Source organism: Dromaius novaehollandiae, chromosome 2 (genome assembly GCF_036370855.1).
Source record: "Dromaius novaehollandiae isolate bDroNov1 chromosome 2, bDroNov1.hap1, whole genome shotgun sequence".
NCBI classification, from domain to species: domain Eukaryota; kingdom Metazoa; phylum Chordata; class Aves; order Casuariiformes; family Dromaiidae; genus Dromaius; species Dromaius novaehollandiae.
The window spans coordinates 146,921,926-146,935,524 of record NC_088099.1 but is presented as its reverse complement, the minus strand read 5'-3'; the positions used below and the strand labels follow the sequence as shown (position 1 = coordinate 146,935,524).

Below are 13,599 nucleotides of genomic sequence, written 5' to 3'. Positions count from 1 at the left end.
TGTGCAACCAACAACCTTTGGAGCAGACTGAATGAAGATCACACGCCCTTGCTATTCGCAGGTATTCTGTCTGCTTTGAGCTTTACTGACACATTTATTTTTGCCATATAAAGCTATTAATTTCTGCTAAAAATAAATTACTGCTCTGTGGAACAGACTTACGTTGCTATCAGTCCTCCTTGGCGCTTCCAGGAAAGGAGACAAGATAGTTTAGTTTTGTCCTATTCTTCCATATTTACTCAATGCATGCTGTTTTTCTTTTGTTTATTCTTCTCTTTGCTAGAAGTTGGGGGGGGGGGGGGGGGTTTGGCTTCCAAAACTTTAATGAACCTTCAGTGCAAAGGTTTCCTTATGCTCCAGGTTGGTATGGCAGCATGCCAGGTGGAAGAGTTTGATCTGTGCACAGAATTTTGAGACAGATTTTCTAGGAGACTGCTCTTTACCACAGTCAAGACACAGAAGTAAAATGGCATTTTTAAAACACTGTGTGCAAAGATATTGCAAAAATGTTGTGCAGACAGGGAATATAAAATCAACTGAAGTATTACCCTGTGTTCCTGAACTGACTTTCTGTAACACTGAACCAATAAAATATTTTTACTTTAGGCACAAGGACTTATTTAAACTAGGTTATTACAAACACTTGATTTAATATGAAAATGCATTTTGCTGATCTGTAATGAAGTTTCCCTGGAAATCTGTGCAAAAAGCTTTAGGGTAACTACTGCAGCACTTTGGCTGCAGTGATCATGCATACCTGCCTATTGATTCTGCAGTGCAGAATTACTCACTGTTGGCAACAGACACAATAAATGAGAATTGATATCTTTCATTACACACAGATGATAAACCTTTCATCCAGGGAAATAGTGAGACTTCACATATCTTGAGGTAATTACATATAGAGGTATATAACTGATTTTCCATCCATACCTGATGTAAAATGTTAAACATGGAACTACACGTTTTTAGTCATACATTTTCATTAAAATTAGCAAAAATGGACAGTTGCTCAAAGCGGAAAAAAAAAAGGTCTTGGCAGCAGCAAGACAAGGAAAAGGAAAAGCTAGCATTCCATTCAGACTGCAACATCCAGCTCCTGGCACGGCAACAAACTAGCATGAGCTTAAGGACCAAAATGTCAGCCAAGTTTTAGTATTTTGTCTTTCATTTATGGGATTTATATGGGGCTGCTAATGCCAAATTCTCTTCTCTCTTGACAGTTTAAAATTCAGATTTAATGAAAGTAGAAAAAAACACTTTCCAACTTTTTCCTGTCTTCACTGTATTTTAACTGTACTGCTGTTTAGACCTTTTCTATCTTTTGTTCAGAGATATGTAGTATCAACGGAATGCTGCGAGAGAGGGAGCCACAGCTTCTAATACCAGCTCTAAAAGTAGTTTCTCTCAGCCTTAAATCAGGGAGAAAAAGGGATGAATAAAATAAAAAACAGGGGGCTATAACACTAATTTTGCAATTTCACAGCATGTTATGGGGAATCGAATTAATGGTTGCAAGATGTTCTGAAGACCAAAAGTGCTAAATGCTAATGATTTTTTGGTTTTATTTTTTCCCAGTAGGCAACTACAGACTAATATCAATCTCTTAAGAAGTCAAAGCATGAATCCAGTTTACATCCCTATTCAAGAATTAGTGTTGTCAGGTTTAAAGCACAGCTGTCAGGAAAGTCTCCTGTCCTCCCACCTAATCAGCACTTTTCTCTTGTCAGGCAAGGCTTTCCAGACCACATTCCCCAAATTGACAACAAATTTCATTTCAGCACATTCAGATATTTAAAGCCAGAGCACTATAATCATCTCATCTGATCTCCTGCCTGAGAGAACCAATTCATCCAGTACCTTTGCTCTTCCTTTGTCCATTAGTTTGAAAAGAGAGGGGAGAACAGCAAAAAACCAAATCTACCTCTAGAGTATCACTTCAGCACAATCCCACACTGTAACATCCGACTTCCATGCTGCAAACTCAGGAAAGATCAGTGATTCAGCATCGCAAAGCCATTAACGACATAGACACTCTTGCCATTCAGTACAGGGAAAGACTTACATGTCTTATCTAAAGGACTGGATGTGGATCTTCCAAGATTTCTCCCACACAGTAACATTTCTTCAGTCGTCTTTCAACAATTGTGTGATGAATAGTTTGCTACCTTCCCCACAGACAACAGCTGAGGACTGCTGCGTGTCCCCAGCCCTGTGCCTACCGTCCACGATTTTCAGAGGCTTCTCGTGTCCCAGAGGACCTGTCGCGCCCTGGCACTGGGCACCGGGCAGTAACTACTCATCCAATACGAGGTATGATGGACAAGACAAAAACAAAACCTGTATTTCCAGCCAGGAACAGGAGATGATCAGTGGTGATTTCATAACAATCCATTTCTGTATATCTAATACAACTATCACTCAAATATACCCAGGCACAGCGCTCTGCTCCCACAGCATTTCACATTCTGATCGCATAAGAGGATGCCTTAATTGTGCCTCCTTACATAGTTTTTATGAACATTTCTAAATTCTGGTGCTTCACAGTCACTCTTGTAGAAAATCATGTAAATGCTGCTCGTTACAGCACACTGCCACTCTATTTCTATCCATGCGCTGTTAAAAAAGAATGTAAATTATTCATCTTCCATGCCGTTTAATGAAGTCTTCAATGTACAATGGAGTTTGTCAGATGCAGTTAACTTTTTTTTTTTGCTCTCAAATAAACTTCAAAGAGATGATGACGGTGTACATTTCTAGACAAACAGATGTGATGATACTCACCTAGGACACCAATAAATGATTATTTTAATATTTTGTCTTCCAAGTACTACTATGGAAGACTTGTATTTTTAAGAACGGCGCCATTTTATCTTCCTAGCTGGCTTTCATGTGGATGGTTACTGGGTAGTATACTTTCCTAGTGGTTTCTAGACATTTCCTTATGTAGGAAATGTCCTAAGTAGACCTCTTGAGGTTTTTGAGCACTAACAGCAGAAGATTTTCCTCTGTTTCCTCCACTGGTTTCAGCTGTTAACATCCTACAAAAGCTGGAGAAAGATACAAGTACAGTCAAAATCGAGGTTTTGTTATAGCTATGAAAGGAACGGTACTTGTAACACTCCGCAGGCTAGCTGGCTAGCTGAACACATCGTCTGCTGCCAACAGCACACAGCATCAGGAAAGTGGGCATCCCAGCCACCCTAAAAATAGAAAGGCATGAGATCACGCGCACCTACAACCAGAGAAAGTGACGATTCAGGGAATTAAAACGCTGTAGAATTTATGTCCTTTTTTTAATTCCAAAATTTACATGAAGAACAAGGCTGGCTCAAAGTGTCTCCAAAGAGTATGCAGAATTGAATGCAGCCCTACACATGAGGAATGGGGACAGGGTTGTTCCCAGCCGAGGGGGAGAGAAGGGCAGGAGTGGAGGTGGCTGCAGCCACTGCCTGCCGCGCAGTTAGGAGCAGCAGGTGCCGCTCTGCCCAGCAGGGCCTTCCCCTCCCTCCTAGCCCTTGCCCTCCAGCCATCCCTTGACGGCAGCAGCAGCAACCTGGCCTCCCTTGTGAAAGACAGGGCTCCTGCTTGTTGGCCACTCAAGGCAGCCTGCTTTGCCTTTGCCTGGAGCCATTCAGGCGAAGACAAAACACCAGGGAGCACAGGAAATACAGAAAACTCAAAATGTTACAGCACAGGCCGCAGCAGCCTCACACCGAGTTAACATACTTTCTGATTGTAAAGGTGCTTTATGTGTATTACAAGGGGGGGGGGGGGAAATATTTCGCTCTCTAAAATTAATTTAGACTCAAAATCAGTACCCTAAAGAAGATTTTAAGGAAGTTTTCCCCATCTTAAGTCCTCTCGGCAGGCAGAAGTTAGGTGACTGCCTCTGACCACGTGTGCAGGTTACTGGGATGCTGCGGGTGCGATGGACCCCAGCACCACCGCCCTGGCCCTGGTCTTCCCCGCGGCGCCTCACTCCGCGCCGGGACAGCGCGCCCGCTTTCCCCGCAGCCACCTGCCACCACCCGTAATGGGCCCGGGGCGGCCGGCCGAGGGCTGCGGCCCGCTTCCACCTCCGTCTCGGCCCGGGGGGGAGGAGAGGAGGGCGAGGCGAGCCCGGCCGAGCCCCCGCGCGCGGAGGCGCCCGGCCGCCGCCGCACGCGGCCCGCCTCGCCCTCCCGCAGCGGGGCGGCGCTCGCCCTCCCGCCGGCAGCCCCGGGGCGGCGACGCGGAGGGCTGAGGCGACGCGGGGGGCCTGAGGCAAGACCCCCTCCCCACCGAGGGCGCGCGAGGCGCGGCGCTAAAGCAGAGCGCCGTCACCGCGCTCGCCCCCGCCCCTGCCGCCTGCTGCGCGCGCACGTACCGCCCCTCCCCTCCCCGCCAAGCGCCCGCGCCTCCTCAGCCGCCGCCGAGCCTCCGCGTCACGTGCCCTCCTGGCCCTCCCTGGCAGCCAATGGGCGGCGCGGCCCGGGCGGCCGGGGGTTTATAAGCGGCCGCGCAGCGCCGCGGCTGCGGTGGGCGTGGGGTGGTGTTGCGGCGCTTGGTGGCGGCGAACGGGCCGGGAGCGCGGGGCTGCGCGTGTCTCGGGCCGCCCGTTCCCTCGAGCCGCGTCGCCGCCGGGGCCCGGGCCGAGCCGTGCAGGACGGCGGCCAGGTCTGTGTCTGCGCGGCTGGGGCTGTGGGGCGGGCGGGGGGGGGGGTCGCCCCTGAGGCGGGCGGGGCGGCCGTGTCGTGCCGCGCGCGTGCCCGCGGGCGTAACGGTTCCGGCGGCGCGGGCGGGCGAGCGGGCTCCGCCTGCGGCGTGAGGGAGCGGTGCCTCGCCCTTGCCGGAAGGGAGCGCGGCGGCGGCGTGAGGCGGGGGCGGTGGGGTGGGCGCTGGCTGCGGGCTGCTGCGGGGCTCGCTGGCTGCCGGCCCCCGGGAGGGCGGCGGCGTCCGCAGGGCGGCTGCGTCTGTGCGTGTCTCCTCCTCTCTCTCGGCCCCTCCATGTCGGAGCTCTCTGTCTTCTCTAACAAACTCTCTGCCTTGCTTCTCCCCCTCCCCCGGGCTTCTGCTTTGTGGATGTTGGCGGCTTCTTGTTGTGGCAGGAGAATGTGTGTGTGCCCCGGGCCCAGGCGGATCGGTACGTATCTGGCCGCGGTGCTCGCTGAGGCGCTGGGCTTGGGGCCGAACGGGGGCTGGGCGGGGGTGGCGAGACCTGGCCGCGGGGAAGGACCAACGGTTCTGCCGGTGTTGAACGCTTCTCGTTCCTTCTCCCCGCCCTCTCCAACAGGCTGTTCGTTCAGGTCTGTCAAGTGTCTGACAGGCAGCTGGGTAAGTGCACTTCGTGTTAAGTCACGGGTGTCTCTGGCACGGTTAAGACGGGTGTCTTGGAGGAAGGAGCCTGTCTGAGCAGCATCGAGTGTCTTTCCTAGTGCAGGGATGACGAATCTGTGTTAAAGGAATGAGTTGTACTTTTTCTGTTTTGTCAGTATAGTACTACAAAACCTTTGACTTGACCAACTCTTACTTTGTTGTATCATATTCATGGTCTGAAAAGTAGCATTTGTATCCTGTTCAGGGTTTGGAGAGCTGTTCAAAGGCTGGCTTGGTTCTGATCACTCGTCACAAGACAAATCTTGATTGGACTGCAAAATTTCTGCTTAATGTTTTTCCTTCTCTGCCATATCTTGATCAATCACAATGAACTGAAACCTTGAAGTACTTATCTGAGGGGGTTAGCTGGAGTATCTTGTGATATTCTGGGCATCATTATTGTATGGATAAATAGGCTTGGAGTAATTTTGCCTGAAGCAGGCAAACTTGGCATTTCTTTGACTTAATCAGCTAAGATGTATTAAACCTGGCATTAAATCATGTCTGTCTTCAACTGATTTATGGATTCACTATAAAGGATGCAGGCCAAGGAAAACTTGAGGCTGCCTTCTTATTACATTCTGTTAGGTTTCATGTAATATTTGATAAACTAATGATTTAAAAATTAGCAAATAACCTGGTGGCACTGCAGAGTTTTCTAACAGCAGGTCACTTACTTCTGCTTTATCATGGATCAACAGCATAACTGCTGTAGCAGTCAATAGCACAGACCTGCTATTGTGGAATGATTTATGGATCAGCATTGAACACATGCTCAGCAGTCAAAAGAACTTGATTCATTTGGATTCTAATGGGAGACCAATGTAAAATCCCATTTGCTATTGCAGACTAGACACATCTGTAGAATCTGCAGAGGTTCTCATTCTGTAAGCAAAAAAAATTGCTTTTAAATGTTACCTGAAGAAATATACACAACTTCAAGTCTCCAAATATTTCCAAAACCTATATTTGAAGTTGCAGTTCACGTCTGTCATGCTTTATGCATGTGAGCCTGAGCTGGAGAAATATACTTTCTGGGAAGCAGATGGCTAACATAACATGTAGTATGCATCTGTAAGTTCAAGCCAGTACACTGTTGCTGAGTGTTTGGATAGCTGGCTGTGGTCTGCAGAACTACAACCAAAGCTTTTCCTGATAGGTGAGCAACAGAAGGCTGGCTGGTCAGTCCTCATGGCTGTTATGAGGAGACCTGGGAGAATCAACGGACAAGAACTCTTGTGAATGTAATCAAGGATGGCAAACACTTTATGCAGAATGAAGATGTAATGCTAGAAAAGCCAGTGGAGTGGTAGAAACAGGAATTTTACTTTGCCTTCAGCACTTATATTTTGTCAGAGTAACAGATTCCACTCTTTTTTCTTAGAAGAAAGGTGAGCTTGGGGAGAAGAACATCACTTCCTGTTTTTTCAACCTAAAGAGAAGGGGATAAAGCTTCATATGTTTCCAGATACCTTGCAGCTGATCTAGGTGATAAGCCCCACGGCAAAGTCTGGAAAGCACACCGAAGGCTGTCATGAAACACTTGCTATTTTAATGCTTTGTGTGGCATGGCCCCTTTAGATTGGGGCTTAGAGCATATTTTATAGGTACTCAATCTCTTAATGTAGTGATATACCTCTTTGGCTATAAATTAATCAACTAAGTGACTGTTCAGACACCCTGCACAACACACCAGTACCTAGTTTCTCAATAGTACGATTAAATCTGAGATAGAATGGTGCTAATAGAGCTTAGGGTTTAGGAATAGTATTACAGTAAGTCTCGGAGGATAATTTGTAATGGTCTCATTGAGGAAGATGTTATGCTACAGTCTGATCCTAAAAAGTGGAAGAAGAACTGAATTCCCTTTAAGTATATCCACATCAAATAAAAGGACATAAAATTCAAAATTTTGCCCTAATTGTAGAATTATTTTCCCAGGTAGTACTTTCTGAGAATGAGACATAAGTGATTTATTGAAGAAGAGCTCTCAGTAATGTAGTGATTGCTGTACAAATAGGGAGAAGGGAGATTGGAAAAAAAAGGTTTTTGACAGAAGACTGAAATTTTTATGTGTGGCAAAATGTATTAGAATGTTTTTCTAGCTTTAGACTATTCTGCCTCGCTCTAATAATGGAAGCAAATACAAATTGTATGTAGTAGAAAGAGATGCATCATTTTCTACTTTCTAGAGGAGGTGCTATTTGATGTTAACCCTTGTGTAGGTGCACATTTGTACTATGTTTGTACCTTTTATCTAATAAGCTAAAAAATTGCTACATATAAAATATCCACAGCTAGCAGTCTGTGTATACTGTGGTGTCACACAAGTGTGATATTAAGCTTCCCATATAAATGGAAGAGATAAGAAATAAAACCTGCTACTGGCATATGATTGTTTAAAAAATACCAAGCAGTGACCTACTCCTTGCCTTTATCACCTTGTTATCACATCATCTTGAGTGGAGTTGTATTCCACCTCAAAGTTGTTTTCTCTGAATCTTGCCCTCAGGTGCTTTATCTCCTCTGAAGTCTTATAGGACTGACTACGTTTTTCCCCCTTCCCTGTGTGCCATATCTGGCTCTGTCAGCTGGGAAATCATTATGAAAGCAAATCTCCCTAGGAGTCTTGTGGGATGTTGCAGTGTTGTAGAATGGCACACACTATTGTCTAACTTATATATGAAGCTGCATTGTCAGTCTGGATAATAGTTTTTACATCTCACTCACTAAGTATGATGTAATTATGACATAGTTGTTATAACCTGGCATATTGTGTATAAACAAGTACCTTCTAATGCTTTTTCTCTTTTCCAAGACCTGTTAAAGCTGTGTATTCTACATAAGTCTTTTTGTTTAGATGCTGTATATGTCTTAACACTGGCTTTTGGGAAAAAATCTATTAGCAGTTCCCCTAAGCCTGGTTGTTCTTTTGTCTTCCAGCAATTCCAGTCCGAAGCTCCAGACTACCATTGTTGTCTGATGCCATGCCAGCACCAGCTCATCTGTTTCCATTGATTCGTAACTGTGAGATTGGCAGAATATGCAGTACTGTGTGCTACTGCCACCATAAACATCTGTGTTGCTTATCATCTCACTTTGCTCACGGTCACTTCAGATGTGCACCTCAGAGGAAATTTGCAGCGCTTTGTAGGCCAAAGGAGAACTTTAACCAATTTATTCATGTAAGGGACTATGCTTCCACACCACAGAGATTTTACCTCACTCCTCCACAAGTCAACAGCATTCTGAAGGCAAATGAATACAGTTTTAAAGTCCCAGAATTTGATGGTAAAAATGTAAGTTCTGTCCTTGGCTTTGATAGCAATCAGCTACCTGCTAATGCTCCAATAGAAGACAGGAGAAGTGCTGCCACTTGCTTACAGACAAGAGGAATGCTTCTGGGTGTGTTTGATGGCCATGCAGGTTGTGCTTGTGCTCAAGCTGTAAGTGAAAGACTGTTTTACTACATTGCTGTCTCTTTGTTACCTCATGAGACTTTACTTGAAATAGAAAATGCTGTGGAAAGTGGTAGAGCTCTGTTGCCCATATTACAGTGGCACAAACACCCTAATGATTATTTCAGCAAAGAAGCTTCCAAGCTTTACTTCAACAGTCTGAGAACTTACTGGCAGGAGCTCATTGATCTCAATAGTGGAGAGACCACTGATGTGAAAGAAGCTTTAATTAATGCCTTTAAAAGGCTTGATAATGATATTTCTTTAGAAGCTCAAGTAGGAGATCCAAATTCTTTTCTCAACTACCTAGTACTAAGAGTAGCATTTTCTGGTGCAACTGCCTGTGTGGCTCACGTAGATGGTGTTGACTTGCATGTTGCAAACACAGGTGACAGTAGGGCAATGCTTGGGGTTCAGGAAGAAGATGGATCTTGGTCTGCAGTTAATCTGTCCTATGATCACAATGCGCAAAATGAACATGAAGTGGAACGTGTGAAAATGGAGCATCCAAAATCTGAAGGGAAAAGTCTTGTGAAACAAGACCGCCTCTTAGGCTTGTTGATGCCTTTCAGAGCTTTTGGTGATGTGAAGTTCAAATGGAGTATTGAACTACAGAAGAGAGTAGTAGAATCAGGCCCTGATCAGCTGAATGACAACGAATACACAAAGTTTATTCCTCCAAACTATCACACTCCTCCATACCTCACAGCTGAGCCAGAAGTCATACATCACAAATTAAGGCCACAGGATAAGTTCCTGGTTTTGGCCACAGATGGACTGTGGGAGACTATGCACAGACAAGATGTGGCTAGAATTGTAGGGGAGTACCTAACTGGCGTTCACCATCAACAGCCAATAGCTGTTGGTGGCTATAAGGTAACTTTGGGACAGATGCATGGTCTCTTAACAGAAAGAAGAGCAAGAATTTCTTCAGTATTTGAAGATCAGAATGCAGCGACTCACCTGATACGTCATGCAGTGGGTAATAATGAGTTTGGCACTGTGGATCATGAGCGACTGTCCAAGATGCTTAGTCTTCCAGAAGAGCTGGCTCGAATGTATAGAGATGACATTACAATTATTGTGGTGCAGTTCAACTCGCATGTTGTAGGTGCATGTCAAAATGAGGAACTGTGAATTTTAATATAGTGAACTAGTTACCAAAGTTGTAACAATGGCCAGTATGAGCAGCAGATTTAAAAAAGCAAACAAATTGGTTGCTTGTTAAATTAAACATATCTATTGTTCCTGCCTTCCCCCAGAGCTCTAAACACATGGGAAGTGCTATTGACCCACTATAAACTTAGAGGGTGACACAGCTTGAAAAGAGGCTTCTATAGTAACTTTGCACTGTTGATTTCATGAATGCTGCTAGAACAATATTTTGAATTTGGCAGGGCTAGATGAGGAAGGGAGGGAAGGAGGACACAGAATTAACTATCAAAGTTTTCAGCTGTTCAAGAAACAAAGCCTGTTTCTAAACACTTAAGTATCTGCACACTCTCTTAAAGATAAGATTAGTAATAAGGGATATTGTTGAATTCTTACAGGGCTAATTCTTGCAAAGTAGATAGTTATTTGTGAATATCTTCTGTCTACCTTTTCCTCCAAACAGAGGAAGATAACTTTAAGTCTTCAATGTAACAGTGTCATTGACTTGGATACTTGTCTAAGTGTTAACTTTCAATGCAGGTCTAAGCCATAATCAATATCTGAGATTATTATAGTTTAATCATATCTTATGCACAGTACCTTCTAAACTTCTTGTGCATTAAGTTTCTTGGCTTGTGGGTTTTGGCACAACTTGTAGGGCAATAATACATTACAGCATTCAATAAGATACTGGATAACTTTATTTATGAAGGACTTCAGTTTGCAATATGAAGAAGCTTTCAAGCTTTTCAAAAAAAGTCAATGTTGTTGGCCAAAACTGACCTTTTCTAAAGGTCACGACCTTCATGGACTCCAATTCTGCCTGGTATTACTTATCTGATGATAAGATAAATTTTCATCAGGTCACCTGTATGTGATTTCCCTAATCATTGCTAAACTCTTTGGCTTTGTAGCTTGCACTCATTTTTCACTTCAGCTGTTTGAGGTGATCACATACTGGATGTCTTGCACTTGAACTCATAAGTATGTCAGGTTGAAAACTACCATTTACAAATTACAAAAAAGAGGTATGGCTTGTAAATAGCTGGGAAGCTAACTAGCATGCATGTGTATGTTTAATGACTTTTTGTGGCAACTTCATTATTAGCAGCCATATAGTTCTAGGCAGCTGGTATATGCATGTTCTTACAATCCAGGACGTTGTCACAGAGCAGTCTCTTAAATGGATCTCCAGTTGTAATGGCTGAATATGAACTTAAAAGGTAGTGCCCTGGGCTATAATTTGTGTGCCTGAACTTGTTATGACTCATAACTGTAAAAAGTAGAGACTTACAACTGATTTAATGGTCTTCATTGTATCTGTTCTAGGTATGTTTCATTGCACACAGGTTTCCTTTAACCTGCTCTTAGGTTAAAAACTTAATGCTGGCTGAAATATCAGTCCTGGATGACTGAGAACTCATGTAACAAGTCCTCTGTTCTCCTCTAGAAGCTCTAGAACAGCTATCAGTCAGCACATTTAATTAAAACACCTTGGTAATATTAAAATATCTTCCAAGCCTTTATCATAGTTAATTAAATCAACACTAAGAAAATGTAGCTTCCTACTTTTAACTGAGTAATGTGGCATTTTCTACTAAATAAAAATACTGTCAGTTAAGTGTACCCTATGCAATAGTAACCTTAATTTGATCAATGAACTTGTGTTGTAGTAAACATTGGCTTGTCAAACTTGCAAATGTGTGTACTTAGTGGCATGCAGCCTTAATATGTCTGTTTCTTTACCCAATATCAAAAAAATTCAGGATCAGCTTTGCTGTAAGATTAGTGGTATCTAAGTTCACCTTAAAGATGTGAACAACCCATCTTTATCTGAAGGGAAAAGAGGAACTCTAAAATGCTTGGGCAAGTACTGGCTGTTGTCATTGCTTATGTATATTGTGTTTTGGTAACTGTCATTAGGTAGGTCAGTATATTTGTTCCTCTTACTCTGTTATTCAAATACAATGTATCTAAACAGCATTTAACTTTCTTACATTTTTTCTACTGCTAAGGCTCTATTACATGTATTGATATATTTAACCTATGATTCTTGATATGGATTTGGTACAAGTCATAGCTAGGTGAACTGAACATTGGTTCCATGTATACAACTTTTACTGAGGAGAAGCTGCTTTTTGTAGTAAGCATATATATGGGGTCAAACAATATAGTATTTATGTATTGCTTGGAGACTTGCTCAGTACGTATGCAGTGAACAGAAGCAGCATAACTGCCTGCTGAACAGGTGATCTGAACAAATGTTTTAATAAATTCTAATAAAATGATCAATTATGCAGAAATCCATGTGTATTAGATTGATATAGAGTGTAGTAAGTCTTCTGCTGAAGATGAAAGTTATGATCTACTTGTATTATTTCAAGAATATCTTCTGTTGTGGTCCCCCTCACTGTGAATAGACCAGATGGCCCAACATAGCAGACAAATACAAGTGGAAACAGACTGATAACTGGGCTTTAAAGCTGTTAAATTCCACTGAAATGTGCATCCCTGGATCAGGTGTGCTGCTGCCCCCTGGCAGTGAAACTTAAATTTTTCCCTGTCTATATCACTGTGTATATCCTGCTTCCTATTGTTTCCTTAATACCTTAAAGGGAAGTGCTGCCCAGAGCCAGATAAAGCAAGCTGCCAACAATGCACAGACAAACTCGAGATAAGTTGTGGACTGTACTGTGTACAAAGGAATACAAATTTAATGGACAATAACTGATCTGCAATATTTATGTGCAAGTCAGAATGCCTTGAATGAAGTGATGGTGAACTAAATAGGAGCACCTTATATGCCACAAGCAGAGGACAGGTTATTCCAGTTTGTGTTGTCTACCTGACCTGTCGTATTATGAAAAGGAAGGATGCTGTGAATGCTTTTCCAGGTAAGGATGTCACAGCTGCAAATACATGGCTCAGCCCAGAAGAATGGCTGAATTTTGACAGTCAACACAAGCCTTCAAATTCACCTCTAAAACAAGTGTCTTTAAAATTTGTAGACAACTGTGTCAACAGAGCTGTTTAACAGTAGTGGTGGTATGAGGGAAGTTGAAGTCTTCTCTTCATCTATGCTTTCAAGTTAAGGCTTTGTATTCTGTTCCATACTATTGTGAGCACAATGAAGCAGAATGTGGGTATAAAATAGACTCAAAAGCTACTATGAAAAGCACCAGCTGTTACTATAATAGTTTTCGTGTTCTCAATTTGCCTTCTGTGTGCAGGGCTCTATAAGTGCAGAACTTGAAAATACTTCCCCTTTCTACTCATTACTTCCTCATGGGGCAGAGTTCTGCAGGTAGCAAACTTACTACATGATGCATATGACAAAGAGCATAGTCTCATCATGAAATGTTCTTTATAATTGGACTCTTAAACTCAGGTCTCTGTGCTTTGAACAATTCTGGAGCTAGAACTAGTTACCGAGTAACTATTTCTAATAAGTGCCCTATACAAAATGGTTAGGTTGTTGTGTTCCCCCTCTGTTGGTACATATACTTGTAATGAGAGAACCTGAATTATCCATCTATGCCAGGTATTCCTAGACCTACTCATCTGCAATGTCCTAAGCTCCCTGATGCGGACAATCCATCTGGTTTCATGACTGCTAATAAATGCACACCAT

At 43.4% G+C, this 13,599-nt stretch overlaps 1 protein-coding gene across 5 annotated transcripts; it reads left to right on the top strand.

Annotated features, from left to right (window-relative positions):
- The first annotated feature begins 4,398 nt into the window (after nucleotides 1–4,398).
- Nucleotides 4,399–12,271, top strand: PDP1 (pyruvate dehydrogenase phosphatase catalytic subunit 1). Of its 5 annotated transcripts, none has more exons than XM_026099794.2 (3): nucleotides 4,399–4,659; nucleotides 5,091–5,125; nucleotides 8,302–12,271. In XM_026099794.2, exons 2-3 carry the CDS (start codon nucleotides 5,095–5,097, stop codon nucleotides 9,951–9,953), a joined length of 1,683 nt encoding a protein of 560 aa, XP_025955579.2. In that variant the 5' UTR covers nucleotides 4,399–4,659; nucleotides 5,091–5,094; the 3' UTR covers nucleotides 9,954–12,271. The 5 variants fall into 5 exon arrangements, with proteins under 5 accessions (XP_025955579.2, XP_025955582.2, XP_025955581.2 ...); XM_026099797.2 differs by lacking the exon at nucleotides 5,091–5,125 and adding an exon at nucleotides 5,276–5,316 and having other exon boundaries at nucleotides 4,400–4,659; XM_026099795.2 differs by lacking the exon at nucleotides 4,399–4,659 and adding an exon at nucleotides 5,276–5,316.
- The last annotated feature ends 1,328 nt before the right edge of the window (nucleotides 12,272–13,599 follow it).